At 45.4% G+C, this 19,057-nt stretch overlaps 1 protein-coding gene across 4 annotated transcripts in view; it reads left to right on the forward strand.

The window, feature by feature from the left end:
* The first annotated feature begins 601 nt into the window (after positions 1–601).
* The window catches only part of enpp2 (ectonucleotide pyrophosphatase/phosphodiesterase 2), a 50,615-nt gene continuing 32,159 nt past the window's right edge, over positions 602–19,057 (forward strand). The window contains exons 1-5 of one of the 4 annotated variants that reach the window (XM_086037226.1): positions 602–732; positions 3,103–3,135; positions 8,519–8,591; positions 12,265–12,420; positions 17,522–17,647. In XM_086037226.1, coding sequence (XP_085893352.1) covers positions 658–732; positions 3,103–3,135; positions 8,519–8,591; positions 12,265–12,420; positions 17,522–17,647 — 463 coding nt within the window. In that variant the 5' untranslated portion in view covers positions 602–657. Of the gene's footprint in view, positions 733–2,540; positions 2,708–3,102; positions 3,136–8,518; positions 8,592–12,264; positions 12,421–17,521; positions 17,648–18,409; positions 18,479–19,057 lie in introns of those variants that run through there. The other 3 variants (XM_086037231.1, XM_086037227.1, XM_086037230.1) reach the window with 3 other exon arrangements.

The following is a 19,057-nucleotide window of genomic DNA, read 5'->3' on the forward strand; positions in this document are numbered from 1 at the left end:
CCGCAAATTCACAAAGGTACAACCAAATCTATAAATTATGTACTGGATGAACTGACAAACATCGCAAACACTGTACTGCAAAGCAGCGAGCCACTGGCACTGATTTTTTTATATGCCTCACAAATGTTAAATAAACTTTAAAATGATGAATGAATATGAAATGTCTCAGTTTTCCAAGGTAGATAAGCCTAAAAATACCTCAAATCTCCTATGATCATCTCATGTTGGAATGGCAGCAGGATTGGGGGGTGGGTCAGGTTTGCAGGCATCGGCATAAAAAAATAACCCAATTTGGGTAAAAAAGGGACAGATCCACCTCTTGGGGTCAATTTAACCCAACTTTTTGTGTCGATTTTTTGGGAGGGAGGGGTTTGTTTGTACAGAACGACCCTCTTTTTAGGTTAGGGTCAGCATAAAACCGTAAATAACTAAATTCCTTTTTTCTAATTAAAATGTACAAGAGCACAAGTGCAGAGTTGTATTCTCTCCTGTTGACTCCTGGAGGAGCATATGAACCGCACTCCTCTCAAACTGGTCATCAAGTACAACCAAAAAGAGTTTGTGTCTCAGTCAGCAGTTCCTCCACAATGTGTTTCGTTCAGACGGACAGCTACCGGCGCAAGCCTACCAGCCTGAAGATCGCCACGGTCCAGAGCCATGCTGTGTCCGCCGCTGTTCGTCGCTCTGACAATGCTGGACCCAACATCCACCAGTCGCCATCATTTGAATCAGGTGTGTTGGAGGAGGGAAACATCTAAAATCATGCAGGAGAGTGGCCCTCGAGGATGCAGTTTGATACCTCTGCCTTATGGGTACGTGATTTTCAATCACAACTTCGCAGGAAGTCTCCATGAGTGTAGGATGAAACCGATGTGTGGCCAAGACTTAATGAATACAAACGTACACCTACACAACACATTTTTAAAATCCCTCTAAAAATGATTTTTCCTTTTATTTTATTTATATATTTCATTTTTTAATGAAAATGATATTCCCTATCAACTCTCAATGCGTTTTGCTATCGGACGGACATTTATACTGTATGAGTCCTTGTGAGAATTGTGCCCCTGCGGTGTACACAACGCTCCTGAATTCTCCATGTCCCCCCTCTTGGTTCTCCTGCAGTAAGAATGTTTGTGCAATGCCTGACAAGGTTTGGTGCAATAGTATTAATAGGGGGGTGCATCTCTTCCATAAAGACGATTCGATACGTGTCTCGTAAATTTTTAAAGTGGAATATTCAATTTGGTTTGATACAATGCACTCACAGATTTAAAATCAAAACCAGTAACATTAAAACAGTACATAAAAAAAAGTACACAAACAAAAATTGTATTATGACAGCATGCTGGCATAAGCTCTGTTCTGTGTTGGGAAAAGTCACCTTCATGCATGGAGATATTTCCATGGAAGTATTTATAATTCAGCAGTTGAGGTTTTACAGATGAAATAAGAAGAATCTTCAAAAGAATATACAGTGAATATAAGAAGTCTATATCCCCCTGTTGAAATGTCATGTTTTTGTGATAAGACCCTATAGCACATTTTCTATCACATGCGTCTGAGAGATTTCAAGTGTTTTTTTTAATTTTGGGCTTTCTTTGTCAAATGAAGAGCCACCCTACCCCATCACCCAGACATACAAAGAAGACAGGTGAATTTTGTCACATGTGCTACCAGTACTTGCCAGAAAATTCTGCAACACCTTCACTGTGATTGTCAGCTTCTAGGCAGTCTTAAGACCAATTTTATTTTTCGTCTTTCATACTCTTTTGGAAGGATGTCCTGTTCTTGCTAATGCCACTGGCATATTTTCTGCTTAGTGATGACTGTCTGCACTTTGTTCAGGAGTGAGGGATGGAATTGTTTTTTTTTCATTTTCCATACATGCATCTGGCCAAAGTAATATTATTTGGCGTGGCGGGGGTGCCACTCCTCAGGTGGATCCCCTATTGGCCTCACACCCCCCTAGCAGAGATTGATGGAAATAAAGTTGCATATTGATATTTATCTGTTTCCTAACATGTTTAATCATTGTTGATAATTACTGTGTGAAAACATGATCATTGTCTCAATATAATTAACATAATTCAAGGTAATTGTAGTGAATTAGTTATTTCAGCAGTGTGCATGAAACTGGCAGCCTTCGCATTAATCAGTCACTTTTTTTAATTGAAATGAGACACAGTAATACAAAAATCCGTCAATATAATTTGCAATGAATCAGTCCCTAAGAAGTAGCTCTCACTTTGAAAAAGGTTGATGACCCCTGATAGACCCAAATGTCTATCACCCATATCCTCCTGGGTCAACTTCATTAAAAGGTGTTTTATCATCGCAATATCGTTATTGGTGGCTTAACCTGCGTCAAACCAGCATTAAATCAGATGCGGGAATGAAAGACACAGAGGACATTGTAAAGAATCGAAGACGGGGGAAAAGGTAAGGAGATGAAGCTGTATAAAAGCTCCGCCTCTTAACGAATCTTTTTCCTTTGAATCCAGGACTTGCCATCATAAGTATATATGTAAAAACAAAAATTAATTTGCTTGAATCCAGGAATGAAACGGGACTAATGTACTATTATTCTCCTCGGAACCATCTGACTCTCATCTTCAGATATATAGCCTATTAGTTGGGATACTGTATCTTACTGTAACCGGGCTATTTTGTTGAGTCCGAACGCGAAACAATGATTCGGCTGACGGTAAGAGTCATGTTGATCAAAATTAGGCATGTCTTCGTGCAAGTGACTAATACCTTGTGCTCGAAACGACTTATGTTTGCATGAAGCGATCCTAACGGGAATTCACTTTTCATTTATTGATTTAAGCTTGCGGTTGAAAAGAAACGGGGGTGGTGTGTGGAGCGGGGGGGACTCCACCAAAGTGCACTATTCCCCTGTCAACTACATTTTCGTATTAAAGCGGGTGGACACGTAGAACTGCAAAATGGCATTTTAGTAACAACAGAAACGACTAGATGAACGAATGGCACTTTGGTCGTAGTTTATCGTTGCTTCATATGTTCGCATGCAGTTTAATCTGAAATTAGGAAAATATGAAATGTGTGCAAATGAATTGTTATGTCACCATTTTTCAGTTTGTGTGGATTCTGTGGCTACTACTCACCAATATATTGTAATATCTGTTCCTTGTTTTGTGCATGTGCTGGCTGGGCCTATGGGTAGTGAGTGACGTCATAGCGAGGGGACAAGGAGTTTAGGAGGGAAGTTGAGGGAGAGAGCGTGTGGATGATTGAGCGCATGGGCGTGAGTTGTGGCCACCAGCAGCTCTTGTGTGAATGTGTACTGTTCTCCGTTACGATCTGTGATTAAAAACGACGATCAGACTGCATCCGCGACTGTGTGCATCTTTGACCACTTCGAGGGGCATTACATTGGTGTCAGAAGTTTCGGATTCACTCGTCGCACGCTCGGCTTTGAGGATGTTCGGCGATCCCCTTATTCGACGAAAGGTGAAAGAAGAAGCCGTGCCGTGCGTGATTGATATGCCCGAGTCAAGTTGCACCGAGTGCGGCCGGCATAACGCTGCTGTTCCGCGCCAAGATGAGCGTGAGCCCGCAAAAACGGGGTTACGCTATGACGGAGCGACAGCTGCCGCCGCGGACGTGAATGTGAACGTGCATGGCGGTGCTCTGGACCTCGCGTGGCCCGCTATGAAGGCACTTAAATTCTCCGGAAAGGGAAGTTGGGAGGCTTATAGAGCACAGTTCGAGTTGGTGGCTGATGCCGCGCATTGGCCGAAGAAGACGAAAGCGGTGCAGTTGGCGCTTTCGCTGACGGAGGATGCCACATCCTGTCTGCTGCTGCTGAGCCCCGAAGAGAGACTCGATTACAGCGCGCTGGTGGGTGCTTTGCAGAGGCGCTTTGGGGAGTTTAATTTGAGAGACTCCCTGCGCTGTGAGTTCAAGCACCGTGATCGACATCCGGGGGAGCCGCTCCGTTATCTCGCGCATGAGATCGAGAGCCTGGGTCGGCGCGCGTATGCTGGAATGCCAAATGAGATACAAAATGAACTGATACGTGATCAGTTCATCCAAGCCCTCAAACCAGATGAGCTGCGGCTGCATGTCCAGCTTGCTCACCCAGCAGCCCTGGGAGACGCGCTTGCTCTCGCCACGGAGAGGGAGATTGCAGCCAAGGGGGCGCTGCAGACACCAAACTGTCCCGTTTCGGCAACGTCGTTCCCGGAAGGGGAGGAGCGCAGACCGGCATGGGTGGAGGAGCTGGTGTGTGCCATTAATACTCGCTCAGCACAGCATGAGGATGGAAGTGGCCGGCGTGCACGCCCTGTTGTCTGCTGGGGGTGTGGACAGCCAGGTCACCTTCTGCGGCGCTGCCCAAAGATGCTAAATCAGCAGGGAAACGAAAAAGGGTCCGTGTAGCCCGGATGACGCGGACCCCTCCAGTTGTTAACCGGGAGGTGCAACCTGCATGTGCTGGCGCTATGAACAGGGACCCTCATGTCCAGGATGAGACCGTTGTAACGGTGGGATGGACAGACGTGGGGGACCCCAGTCATGTTCGCGTGCAGATTGGGGACACTTCTTGTACAGCCTTGGTGGACACTGGGTCCTCAGCCACGATTGTGAGGCCTGACGTCGTTCCAGTGGGAACCGTCTTAGAATCGACCTTTACAAAACTGAGGACAGTGACCGGTGAAACGGCCCCCATGAGAGGCAGAGGGACATTTGTGTTTGTTTTGGGGGGTTTGTCGACAACTCACTCAGCTTGGGTGGCGGACGTGAGTGACCCATGTATTCTGGGTCGGGACTTTTTGAAAGCTGCAAAAGTTGTGGTGGATTTGGGAGCTGGGGTGCTCAACCTGCCGAATGGTCAGCGTGTGGGGCTAGTTCCGGCGTCTCAACGGGGTACTTCGGGGGTAATCATCAACACTGCTGACCCTCCAGCAGACAAGCTGCAGGTGGGGATGATGCTACCCAGCCCGACCAAGGTAGCTGCAGCACCAGCTCCTAGGCAGTCGACGGTAGATCGGGTAGAGTTCGCTCACCCCACCTGGACTTGTTCCCAGTTGGGGCTACCGGAGTCGACCTCACAGCGACCGACAGTAGATCGGGTAGAGTTCGCTCGCCCCGTGACGGACGACCCTTGGGGGGGGGCAGTGTCGGCCAGCCCAGCCATGCCAGGGAATGTAACCCCGGGTCGCCTAGCAGAGAACCGGGCAGAGGCGATACGGTTCATCTGGGAAAAGAACTGTGATGGCTTGGATGTCGAGCAGCGGGAGCAGCTGTGGCAGGTGCTGTGGGACTTTGAGAGCATTTTTGCCCTCAGTGAGAATGAGGTGGGCCTCACTCACTTGGTTGAGCACCACATCGACACCGGGGACGCGCGACCAGTTAAGGTGCGGCCCCGACGCCTGCCTTTGGCCCAGCAGGAGGCTGCGGATCAGGAGGTCCGTGCTATGCTCGAGGCGGGAATTATAGAGCCTTCCGACAGCCCGTGGGCGTCTGGCGTGGTCATGGTTCCCAGAAAGAAAAGTACCAGACCGCGGTTCTGTGTGGACTACAGGCCGCTCAATAAAGTGACAAGAAAGGACTGCTACCCGCTCCCGCGGATAGATGAGACGTTGGATCTGGTCTCTGGGTCTGCGTGGTTCTCATCGCTCGACCTGCGCAGTGGCTACTGGCAGGTCCCCCTCACCGCCGAGTCCAGACCTAAGACAGCGTTCTGCACCCCCAGAGGACACTGGCAGTTTAAAGTAATGAGTTTTGGACTCTGCAATGCACCAGGAACGTTCGAGCGCTTGATGGACACAGTGCTCTCGAACATTCCGCGGCAAGAATGCTTGGTGTATTTGGACGATGTCCTCGTCCACGGTGAGTCCTTCCAGACTGCGTTGAAGTCTCTAAGGCTGGTGCTGGGTAGAATTGCTGCGGCTGGACTGAAACTGCACCCTGAAAAGTGCCACTTTATGCGGCGAGAGGTGGAGTTCCTGGGTCACCGAGTGAATGGAGACGGCATCAGCACACTGGAGGAGAAGGTCAGCGCCATCAAAGACTGGCCAGCCCCAAAAGATCAGAAGCAGCTTAAGAGTTTTTTGGGGCTTTCCTCATATTACAGACGGTTCGTGAGAGGATTTTCTTGCATCGGGGCGCCCTTGTTCCGGCTTCTTCAGGGCAACCAACCCTTTTTGTGGACGCAGGACTGTCAGGAGGCATTTTCCAGCCTGAAAAATGCCCTCATCAATGCTCCTGTTCTCACTCCACCTGATCCAGCCTTGTCTTTTGTGCTGGATACGGACGCTAGCAATGTCGGCATGGGGGCGGTGTTGTCACAGGTGGGGCCGGAAGGTGAACGAGTGGTGGCCTACTTCAGCCGCATCTTCAATAAGAGTGAACGACGATACTGTGTCACCAGACGTGAACTGCTGGCAGTTGTTTTGGCTGCGCGTCATTTCAAGTACTACCTATGTGGCGTTCCGTTCACCATCAGGACGGATCATGCTGCGCTGCAGTGGTTGATGTCGTTCAGGGAACCAGAAGGCCAAGTGGCACGGTGGCTGGAGGAGCTGCAGGCGTTCCACTTTACTGTGGTACATCGGGCTGGAGCTCAGCACGTCAATGCTGATGCCCTTTCCCGGCGTCCATGTGCTGTTGGCGGCTGCGGCTACTGCGACCGGCGGGATGCCAGGGAGTTGGAGCTGTGTGGGGAGGCGACTGCCGCTGGACCATCGTGCTGCATCCTGGAGGCTGTGGACATTGCAGAGTGGGCTGTCAAGCAGGAAGAGGATCGTGATCTCAACCCTGTGCGACAGTGGGTCCTGAGTGGCAGGAGGCCACCCTGGGAAGGAGTGATGGGACTCTCTGTTGGCGCCAAGGGCCTTTGGAGCAAGTTTGCTCTCTTACGCATGAAGGATGGCGTGCTGCAGCGTGCGTGGAAGGACCCAGCGACCGGAGAGGAGAGCTGGCAGGTGGTGGTGCCCAGAGCTCTTAGAGAGTCGGTACTGAGAGCATGCCACGGGGGCACGGGTACCGGACACTTTGGCAGCACAAAGACACTCAGACGGCTTCGACAAGGGTTTTACTGGGGCCAGCATCGACGGGACGTGGAGGACTTTTGCCGGCGGTGTGACGAGTGCGCGGCCTACAAGGGCCCTCAAGACCAATCGCATGCACCGCTTCAGCAACAGAGAGTTGGGGCGCCCATGGAGCGGGTTGCTGTGGACATTATGGGTCCTTTTCCCGTGACGGACAGAGGGAACCGTTACGTGCTGTGTGCGATGGACTATTTCACAAAGTGGCCCGAGGCATACGCACTGCCAGATCAGGAGGCAGAGACGGTGGCGGATGCACTGTTGGAGGGCATGTTCTGCCGGTTTGGGACTGCAGATATACTCCACAGTGATCAAGGAAGAAATTTTGAGTCCAAGGTTTTTGCTGCCCTTTGTGAACGCTTGAACATGCAGAAGACGCGAACCACCCCTTTGCATCCGCAGAGTGATGGTTTAGTTGAACGTTTTAACCGCACCATGCAGCAGCAGCTTGCCATCCTCACCTCCGAGCGCCAACGTGATTGGGACCAGCATATTCCAATGGTGTTGATGGCGTATCGTTCGGCTGTCCAAAGTTCCACAAGCTGTACTCCTGCTCTGCTGATGCTTGGCCGGGAGATCCGGACACCAGCGGAGATGGCGTTTGGCAGACCACCAGGTAGCCCCGAGGATCGGCCGGGGTTGGAATATGCCCGGAGACTGCAGGATCGTTTGGAGGCAGCGCATGTCTTCGCCCGGGACCAGCTAGAGAAAGCTGGTGCACGGCAGAAGCGGAACTACGACGTACGCAGCAAGGGGCGGAACTTCCAGGTCGACGAGCTGGTTTGGGTGTATACACCAAAAAGAAAGAAGGGACGGTGCCCTAAGTTAGACAGTCATTGGGACGGGCCGTGTAGGGTCCTTGAGCGGGTGGGGGAGGTAGTGTATCGAGTGGCAGTTCCCCCCAGGGGCCGGAGGGTTGCCCTACATCGGGACAGGTTGGCTCCGTACCGGGGCAGTGGTGTTCCGATATTTGAGGCCGGGTCTGTTTCACCTGCCATTTCAGGACGAGTGGTGGATTCAGGTTCCCCAGATCCCACTCATGTTGTCCCTGTTCCTCCGGTTGGAGACAGAAATGGCACGGGTCCAGGCCGACCCAAGAGACAGAGGCGTAGGCCGCAGCGCCTAGAGGATTTTTTGTTGTTGACCCCCTCGGGGGCGAGGGTTTCATAAAGGGGAGGGCAGTGTAATATCTGTTCCTTGTTTTGTGCATGTGCTGGCTGGGCCTATGGGTAGTGAGTGACGTCATAGCGAGGGGACAAGGAGTTTAGGAGGGAAGTTGAGGGAGAGAGCGTGTGGATGATTGAGCGCATGGGCGTGAGTTGTGGCCACCAGCAGCTCTTGTGTGAATGTGTACTGTTCTCCGTTACGATCTGTGATTAAAAACGACGATCAGACTGCATCCGCGACTGTGTGCATCTTTGACCACTTCGAGGGGCATTACAATATGTTGGAGTTTTGTGTACGACCGACTTAAACGCGCAGGGGCAGACGCCACGGCCACGGGAGGAGCTGACCGTGAGTATGTCTTGTTAGAACAGCACTTTCATTGTATCCTAGTCAGCATAGTACAAATTGGATCCTCAGGAATAGAAGTACATTGAGTAGCACATAAACTTGTCACCACACCGCCATTTACAGAAGAATGCAGACCGAGTTTATAGCTTTTTGTCACAGTGAATATGGTCAATTAAACATGAATGACAACATAATACAGTAGTTATGTTTGATAGCCTAGCTACAATCAATTTCCTTTCTGATTTGGTATTGACTCAAATTCAAGTTGAAATCTGCAATACCCACACTTTGTGCAAATACACTTGATGTCGATCCTTTCTGATTTGATATTGACTCAAATTCAAATTGAAATCTGCAATACCCACACTTTGTGCAAATACACTTGATGTCCATCCATCAATTTTGTATATAGTGCTTATCAGGTGTGTCACTAGGTTTCATGGACAAGGGGGCAGAGCCCCCAGGAGAAGCACAGGATGTGAGCGAACATAGCACAGGAGCACAAAACTCACAAACAGTTAGCAAAAACTAAGAAATAGCTTTTCAATGTTTTTGGACGGACTTAACAAAAATACATTATTCTAAAATGTACAATGTGTGTGTGTGTGCGAGTGTGTAACAAATGTCAGCTAGTCTATCTGTGTAACAGCACTACGTACGTGGGGCGTGGGGCGTGCGTGCGGTTGTGCGTGTGTGTATGTGTGTGTGTGTGTTCGGAGAGGCACGCCCGGTCCCCTCCCATTAATTTTCAAATACAGCCCATGTTCTAAATCAGTTAGCAGATAGTGCTTGAATACTGTTTCCCAGGGGTGAGTGCGTCAGTAAATTTTACTGGTTCGTCATTCACCAGTGGCCGGGCCACTCGTCCATCATCGTTAGCTCATCATTATTTCACGGAGAACCAATCTGTCATCGTCAGTATTTCACTCTGTCATCATTATTTTAACCGCATTTCCATCATCGCAAAATTGTAGTTCATCACCGTGATTTTAGGACCGTCAGCCAGTCCGTCTCTCTGTGATTTTAACCACGCTTCCGTCATCTCGAAATTACAGTTTGCCACCACTATTTTGGGACCGTCAGATCATCTTCTTGAAGATGATCAGACTTGGAGAAGGGGAACCGAGATTAAGCACCCCAGAATGCCGAGCGATGTTCAATTTTTTTCTTTTTTCTGTCAGAGGACGAGGAGCCCTGCTCCAAATCCGTTGAATTCACCCATACGAACAAACATGCACGAGACACGTGGCGTTTGAAATATATCAAGATACGTATCCAATCGTCTTTTATTGGAGAGATAAATCTTAGAATGAAATGCCACATTTACAGTACTGACTAGTTCATTGAAATGTATGTAAAATGACAGCAAAAGAGTCATTGCATCCTACTCTCTCAAACGCAGCCGTATCATGTTGAATCAAATTGTCATCCACAAGTCAAACCAAATCGAATCGTTCCATTTTCAAATCGAAACATCCTTAAATCGTTTTACATCCCACGTATCGAAATCCGCATTGAATCGTCTTTTGTTGAGAGATGCACACCACTAGAAGTAACAGTGAGCAATAACTAGAATGATTTGTTGTTTAGAACATCCTTGATTTTCCAGAGAATAGTTATCGTTTTTGACATTTTGATTTTCACATTCTCTATATTGTTGAGAAAATACCCTCAAGTAAGAAGTTATACTTTTCAACTTTATCTGCCGTCTAATTTTTCCTGTGGAAATTGTCTTCACACGCGCACATCGTTTTGTTCTGTTGCTGCCACAAATGAGTGCTGTTGATGTTTGCTGACTGAGTTGTTCTAACTATCTTAGCTTGCGATTGTTGTTTTAGCTTCCAGCCACTATGTCCTTTAATATGTGCGGGATGCCTTGGGGTTCCATAGTAAACACGAAAGTATAAGCAATGTGACACTGTGAGGACTTAACAAGTAGCTTGAATTTGTGAAAGTATGACCATGGGGATTGATGAGATGTACACAACCGTCCCCCCTCCTCTGCCATTGTATTCAGTTGCACACAGGAGGATAGGTATGTATCGTGTTGTCAAATGGAAGATATGTATTTAAGGTTTAGAACCGCCTGGGGAAATGTAGCTTCTTTGGACGCTAGCGCCTTGTGATCTTGAAAGTAGCTTCATGACTGAAAAACTATTTGATGTTGAAATCAGCGTCACTACTGCCTAACGTTGGCAATTGGTTAATGTGCTCAACATTCACAATGACGGACGACAGAAGGGTACCCACGCTGCAGACGGATGGCGAATAACCGACGCTCCATTTTTTGTAAAATGCCCAGCTCTGGTGACAGTTTATCGATGCCTTCGTCTTTTTTACTTCATTGCTTGCCTCACACCGTCACAGAGGCAGACAAAGGCCTCTCTTGCATGCCGGCGAGGACACAAAAATACACTAGTTAGTTTAGTGCTAGCTAGCAGCTTGTACGACAAGCGGATGGATGTAAAATTAGTCCAGAGAGATAAGTGCTTCAGGAAATGGATGGATGGATGTTTGGGACAACACCCTGTGCTGTTTTGGCGAATACAAGGCTAGACACCAAAATAGGAAAACCAGATATTTATACTTTACAATTTGCTCCCTTTCCCCACGTGTGACCTATATCTTTGCTGCTCTAACGCTGAAAATGGCTACACTGTGGGATCAATAAAAGCCTTCTTATCATTACCTCAAAATGGGCTGTCGAAGGTACCATTTACGTTCTCAAATTCTTCATGATGAGCTTTTTATCGCAAAGATCAAATGTGGGGCTGTTTGGCTGTATAGAATGAAGGATCTGTATGACCTTTTATACCAGAACAGTATTTCTGTGCAACAGACCAGTTTGATATACTCCCTCAGTGGTTATTTATATTTTGATTAATATTTGTTGATAATGCGTCCGCTGATAGTGTAGTGGTACACACGCCCGAGTTGTGTGCGGGCAGCGTGGGATCGATTCCCGCTCAGTGACAGTGTCTAGGTGTGCCCTGTGACTGGCTGGCGACCAGTTCGGGGTGTAGTCTGCCTTCGCCCATTGACGGCTGGGATAGGCTCCAGCAACTCCCCGCGACCCTATATAGGATAAGCGGCTTGGAAGATGACATGACATGACATGATAATGCAGTTGGACAGGCTAAGTGTTTTTGCTGTTTTTGTTTTTAACAACAATTTTGATTTGTATCTTCACTCCTCAATTCGTTAATGTGCTCTTAATGGAAATGATCAAATGCAGGCCCCAGGTTGATACCATATGACAGCAACAGGTGGCGAATGTACTTCAGAGTGATTGTACTAATATACAGTATGTTTACCGGTTTGTGTATACACTCCAGAAACCTTTCTCTATCAGCCAGTCCCATATCACTTATTAACTGGTTTAAAATCTCTTTCCCTGTTAACAACACCACGATGTTAGAACTGTTGTATTTAAATGAAATCAGGTATTCATTGTTGAGTTTGACACATTGCTTGGCCCAAGCATATCTTTGCTCTAAGACCATGGGAAATACGGTACATATACGTACTGTATGTCACTCTCTGACCCTCACTCAGTGTTGCATCACAGCACCAACAATTCAAATGATGCAGCAATAAAAGCAGACAAAAGTTATTTTCCAGACAGACACTTTTCTAAACCTTTACCTTTTTTGTTTTGTTGTTGTTTTTACAGCGCATTCTACATCTCAATATGTGCCACCATCTAGTTCCTGCAGAAACAGGTGTTTTGAGCTGGTTGAGATGGAACCACCAAACTGTCGTTGTGACAATCTATGTAAGACCTACAATAGCTGTTGCTCTGACTTTGACCGTCTCTGCCTCAGGACAGGTAATGAATGATTCTTATCATTTCCTACCCAAATGCATAAGTAGTAGACTGAATTTTGAATTTTGACATGGCATTTGACCCTTTGCATGAGCGTGTGAGTAATCACAATTGTAAATTGGTAGCTAATTTAGACACTAAATCTAACACTGTGCATTATATACAGTACATACCTGTAATCTCATCCTCATCAGTTGTTTTTAATTCCTGTATCTTCAAAACAACACTTATTTGTGAATAATGGAACATTTCAAATGTACTTTAACACAGTTATTTTTACACAGTAGGAGAATGGTGTCTGTAATCATTGTTCTAAAAGCGCAGCCTGTGTTGCCAGGTGACTGGATTTTTGCCTTTACAGTTCTTTTCTCTGGCGGCAAAGATTGTATGTGACATTTTAAACAGCTAAAATGGGGGTGTGGGGGTGGACGAAGCAGGAAAACTTCACGTTAAGCACCCAAATGCAGTCTCGCAATCTGGCTATGTCGGAATGACACTTGCACCTGTGGAAGCTCCCAAACGAGCCTTCCACATTGACGCTTGCTGACATGGCATCGGTGCTAGACTAAGATGAGAGCTCCAGAATCTGACACATTGTCATTGCTCATGCTCATTACTTGTGAGTTTTCATGACTTCAATCATTGCTTCAAGACTCAAATCCTTGACATCTTTGCTGTATTGCTCTCCCTGATTCAGCATTATTGAATGGTCTGACAGCAATATGACCTGATTGGAGTAATCCATGTCCAAACAGGGAACAAGAAACAATAGAACTTGATTGTTGCATCACTGTAAAGTTATCGGGACATGGGAGCGCCAACATGCTTTCTAGCTATGTCAGTCCTATGGTGATTTTTAACAGAACCCAAACACTTATTCCCATGACAAGGATATAAATCACTATTGGCTGGGAAAAGGTTGAGCAACTAGTGCACATGGCAGTAAGAGGGGTAACTAGTACGCACATGGACATCATTTCCTATTGCAGTGTCATCTTTTGCCTTCTCCTCCGCTTTATTAGTTCTGACTTTGTCCTGTCAGTCAACCCGTTGGCTGGGCTGCCTTCCTCTCTGCTAAAACTCTGCAGCAGGAGAAAAGCCGGTAATATCGTCCACTCTCCGCCAAATTGTTCATCTTATTTGTTGAGTAAAACTTGTGAGGATTTTGATCCTGAAATTCCTTCTCGTATTTCCAGAATCTCCTCGGCATCACCATCAGTGGCGATTCTTGACCAGTTTTACTAAGAGAACCAAAGCAAGGCCATTTTTTAAAAAATTCAAATCAATTGAGGCAATTCATCCTGCTTCTACCTCATGGTAGTCAACCTTACCGCAACACAAAACCAAGATTGACCTTAACAGTAGCCTCTTATTAATGGCCTTCATCTTATTCTTGCCATTCAGCTGACTTTTCAAGATGTTGCTCACCCTCTTTATATATTTGACTGCGGCTGCCCTCCGAGCTGCCTACTCTCGGTTGCCATTTGACTGTGGAATTCCAAGGTAGTTGTAGCTGTCGTGCACATTTGTTGTGATGCCCTCTGGTATTTAAATTCATTCAGTTGTGATCATCTTTCCCTTTCTAGATATCATTCGCACACACTTATCATGCCCAAATAACATTCCGATGTCATTGCTGTCCCTCCTTGTGGAGGTGAGTCAGGGAGTCGATGCCACACTCATCCTTGGCACACATCTTGATGTCTAACAATCCAAACATCAAAATTCATGTCAGATGTTGTTGATGTGACGCATAAATCAACCACATTTCCACTGACACTTGCTTCAGTGCTTTTCTGTTACAGTCTCACTGTATCTCAGAGAGATTATTTAGACTGTTTGAACTCTTTATTCTTTACAATGGATGTGAGTGTGTGTGTGTGTGTGTGTGTGTGTTTTGGGCAGAGGTGCGGTGTCTCATCTAGTCTTGCCACTAAAATTTTGCATTTTGTGCACATTTTTTGATTGGCTGTAATTGATCTCTGTGAATTTAGATATTATAACTGCAGTGTTTCCCACTTCAAAACTGGGCTCAAATGGAACCCTGTATTTTGAATAAAATGGAAGTAAATGACCAAACGAAATGAACGTGCTCCATAAAAACACCTCAATTGGAATAAACAGGTCGAATCTAAATGGAATTTAATTTGGATTCACAGGAGTGGTATATTGTATTCCTTTTGCAATCCAAACAGACAACATGTAAATCGGAATAGCCAGGCTGCGTCTAATCTGCGCTTGCTCTGTTTTGACGTAAAAGCATTGTGGAATTGTCGTTTATGCACTTGAAAAAGGCGACTTCCGACCAATGCTTGTTTAGGATGGAAGAGCTTGTTTTAAAGTAGGAGTCAACCCAAACATATTTTTTTTCCAGAATATGTTCTACGCAGGCGCACTAGTTGAAACAAGGCAATATGATTAATCTTACCTTTGTGGAATATAAGTTAAGCGACAACATGCACCCACTTTTAGCCATCTCAGGGGTTGGCCATTTTGTCATTTCTGTCAACTGAAGACAACATCGAAGTTGCTCAGGGCTCAGATAACGACCAATCATGGCTCAGTTTTAGAAAACAGGTGAGCAGAAGAGATAGAATGGCCGCCCTCTGAGCTAGCTAAAAATGGGTGGATTTCTCATATTCCACAAAGGTAATATTTATCAGAATGTTAGAAGTGTATAGACTCGTGGGCCTGCACAGAACATATTCTGGAAAAAAAACATGTTTAGGTTGACTTCCCCTTTAAAACTACTTTTGACTTGTTTAAATCGAGCTGTTGCTTTAATAAAAGTGTAAATGCAATCTCAACTACTGTGCTAAATAGACGAATTAACTGCATCTTGATAAATCCTGTGATGTTTACATTGATCACTGTGTCGCACGGCTGCAAAATAGCAGTTCTGATTAATGTTAGTGACACATGTAACCGGCGGATCGGAATAGATCATGTCATAAGTAAACCAGAGACCTTGACCAGAGATCTTTAATTGGAATGATTTCTATCATCCATCCAGCCATCTATCCATTTTCTATCGCTTATCCCGGGTCGGGTCGCGCGTGCAGCAGCATTAGCTTTAGCGTTATGCTGCATTCACACCAAATCCGTTGAGGGCGTTTCTGGCGGTGTGATTCAATTTAAGACAATGTAGTTCGTGCGGGCGGTTGCGTGCTGGGCGGATAATGCGTTTGGAGTGGTGGGATGCGGAGCGAAGCACCAAAAATCCTTCCATTCGTCCATTTGCCGCGTATAAAACAAATGAACTTTTTACCCCGCTTTGCCTCATAACAGCTAATCAGCATCAGGCGTATTACATCACATACAGCCACACAGCGTCCTGTACATCCGGCGGGTTTTGTGTGAAGAACGCAAAATGTTGCAGTTTGTTGACGTCCCAAGGTATGTAACACGGCCAGCTACCACTAAAGGGACAAGAAAAAAAAAGAGACCAGTCTTGGAGAACTGTGAGCAAGGAGCTTGGAGTTCTTACTTTTTTTTTTTTTTTTTTTTTAACAGCTGTTGAACTTTACTAAGACTAAGACAGCAATACTGTTTGCATTAGCACAGTGTCTGCAACTTGATATAGCCAAAGCTTGTAGCCAAAATATAGTGAGCATTACATCCCGTGTCGGGTACATTCAAGTGATGAATCGTTGGTGTCCTCTTCCAACTGTCTGGTTTTTGTTGTTGTTTTTGTTGTTGTTGTTATTTTTTTGGGCTATATTTCATTCCAAGATGGGTTCGTACTCCTCGCGCGTCATGTGGCAGGCCTTGCGTTCTTGAAAAACAACTGCACAATGAACGAAGATAACACTATCCATCCATCCATTATCCAAACCGCTTATCCAGGGCGAGGGTCGCAGGTGTGCTGGAGTCTGTCCCAGCTGTCGTCTTCAGGCAGAAGGCGGGGTACACCCTGAACTGGTCGCCTGCCAATCGCAGGGCACACATTGACAAACAATAACCATTCACACTCACAATCACACCAGGGACAATATAGAGTGTTCAGTTAACGCCCAAGATACTTGAACTCCTCCACTTGGGGCAGGATGTCATCCCCGACCCGGAGAGGACACGCTGCACAGAGAAGTCGCTCTGATACTTGTGTGTGCCTGCTCAGTGATACCCATACTGCTTTTCTTCTGTTACGAGACTGCGAATACAGTGCCTCAAATGACTGAAGCATCATCGTATCATTATATACGTTTGGGAATCAATCTTAGTGGTAGAGAGGCATCAACAGCTCAAACAGTGTCGATCCCCACGCCACTTCAGCAGGCTCAGTGGCTGTCTAGTCACTGCCACAGTAGCTGTTTTTGCCTTGGTGTTTATTTTCACTTGGAAACACCACACGTAGTTGTCAGGATCTTCTGAGTTTTGAATTACGCTACGAAAAGACTATTACAGGAAGTGAACCTGCCGCGAGCAAGACGATAGATTAGCCCCCCCCAAGCGTATTTCAGAAAGCGTAACTCCGTTAACTCAATTGTCCGCAGTTTTAAAGTTGTGTAAATTGTCTTTGTGAAACAAATGAAGATACAAATATATGCAAACTGTCACCTAATGTGACAACCTTGCCATGGGATATGTCTTCAGGTCATTCTGTTGTGCAGGACTTCAGACTCCACAAAAATCAACAAATAAATCAACAAGCTAAATTGTTCATGAAAATATTTTTGAAAACGTTCCAACTTACGTATTTAGCATTTTTTTTTCTATTGTATGTTTTGAAAGCAGCTACATTGTTACTAAAAATCAAGTTCTGCTCCTTTGCTAATGAATAAATGTTATGTATTCAAATCACACCCCTTTTTTCCCCCATCTCCTTTCCTTCCCTGGGACATTGCAAAGATTTGTAAACAAAGTTAACAATTGGCAAGTACAGTTAATAAACAAGTTATTTAAATAGACATATTGCTCCATTTTGTGATTGGATTAGTGATGGATAATTGTTTTTTTTCTTTCTTTTTTTAAATTCGCTGATCGGTGATCAGCCCTAAAAATCCTGATTGTGTAAAGCATAGTCCCGTCTCCTATTTTGCACTAGAGTCCAGGCAGCACATGGGTATTGGTTTTTTGGTGAGTAATTTCTTTTTACCACAAACAGATGGTGGCTATGAGTGCAGTAAAGATCGTTGTGGGGAGATCCGGAATGAAAACCATTCCTGCCACTGCTCAAATGACTGTCTAGCCCGGGGAGACTGCTGCACCAACTACAGGACACGTTGCAAAGGTAAAGAATGCGAGCAGTTGTGTATATGGACTTAAAAAGTAAGAGAAGAATTATACAGTTCCTTTTTAGGCCAAACTAATTCATCACACAGTACTAACTTATTGCACTGAGTTAAAGATTTCAAAAATGAATAAATATTGTGGTTGCACAACTGCACACACACTGTAAAAGCATACCACCAAACATAAAAAACATTGTTGAGGCATATATTAATTTTATTCCAGGATTTAATTATTCTTGTAGAGCTTAATTATCATGACATTTTTCAATCCTTTGGAAAAGCTTTCCAAATGTGACTGTCAGAATATCTCCTGTGTATTGCCTTTTTCAGGTCATCCCCCAGCATGTCTATGTCTGTGGTAGGGCTTTTCCAAAGTCTAACACATTTTTAAGCTATTCCTGTTTTGATGTCGAGGCACATTGTTGTTCTGCTGGAGGGGCGAATTTCTTTTCAACGTTGTTGCATGTTTGCGCCAGGATTAACTGGTGTTTAAAAATGTTCAGAAATCCCTGTCGTTTATCAATTGCAGCTGAAGGCAAACAGCCCCAAAACATCATGCACCAATCACCATGTCTCACCTTAAAGGAGAGACATACTTTTTTTCACAATTTAAAACAATTACCAGGTGTCAGAATTATAAACAGATTTTTTTCAGCATATTTCTTGCCATGGTGAAACCAACTTGTTTTAGGGGCGGATCTGTCTCATGCGGCGCCCCAGCCCTTTAGCCCCACATACTGCTGGGCCAATGGCGAGCCCGGCTTTCGTTAAAATGACAACCAGTGGGCTGGAACGCGCGAGTGACCACCGCAACGTCACAGAGCAATCAAGTAAGTGTTGTTTACTAGAAGCTAACGCTGATATAACACTTATTTAACCATACCACCACCCACCAATGTTCCCGGTAATTTTCCATGCGTCCGAGCATTCACACAAAATCCATTAGCATTCTTTGGACCGTTATGAGCAACATCAGACAAGCATGCCGGCCAAACCAGCATCACATCTGTCCAAAACCTGAGATCAGATCATGTTATAGTACATGATGTAGATATGTTACAGAAAAATGAAAACCCCCTTTCTATTCAAATGGAATATATCATTGAAGAGAGATTTGCGACACAGACAAAATCCACCCTAGTTTACTTTCATTTTAGCACACAGGTCATTTTAAGAATAATTAAGTCTCAATAGAATCTGTATAAAAACATCGTCCACTCATAAATAATGGAAAGCATGTCGTTTAATAAAACTAGTGCTGTCAAGTGATTAAAGTATTTAATTATAGTGATCGTAATCGCATATTTTATTTATTGTAAAAAAAATCCCTTGGTTTTTCTGTGACATTATTTCCTTGAATTTTAATACCCTTAACACGAATAAGAGAATTTATTTTCTGATGCAAATAC

This window comes from Filicampus tigris, chromosome 8 (assembly GCF_054856515.1).
Source record: "Filicampus tigris isolate MCC_2025a chromosome 8, RoL_Ftig_1.0, whole genome shotgun sequence".
Classification (NCBI taxonomy): Eukaryota; Metazoa; Chordata; class Actinopteri; order Syngnathiformes; family Syngnathidae; genus Filicampus; species Filicampus tigris.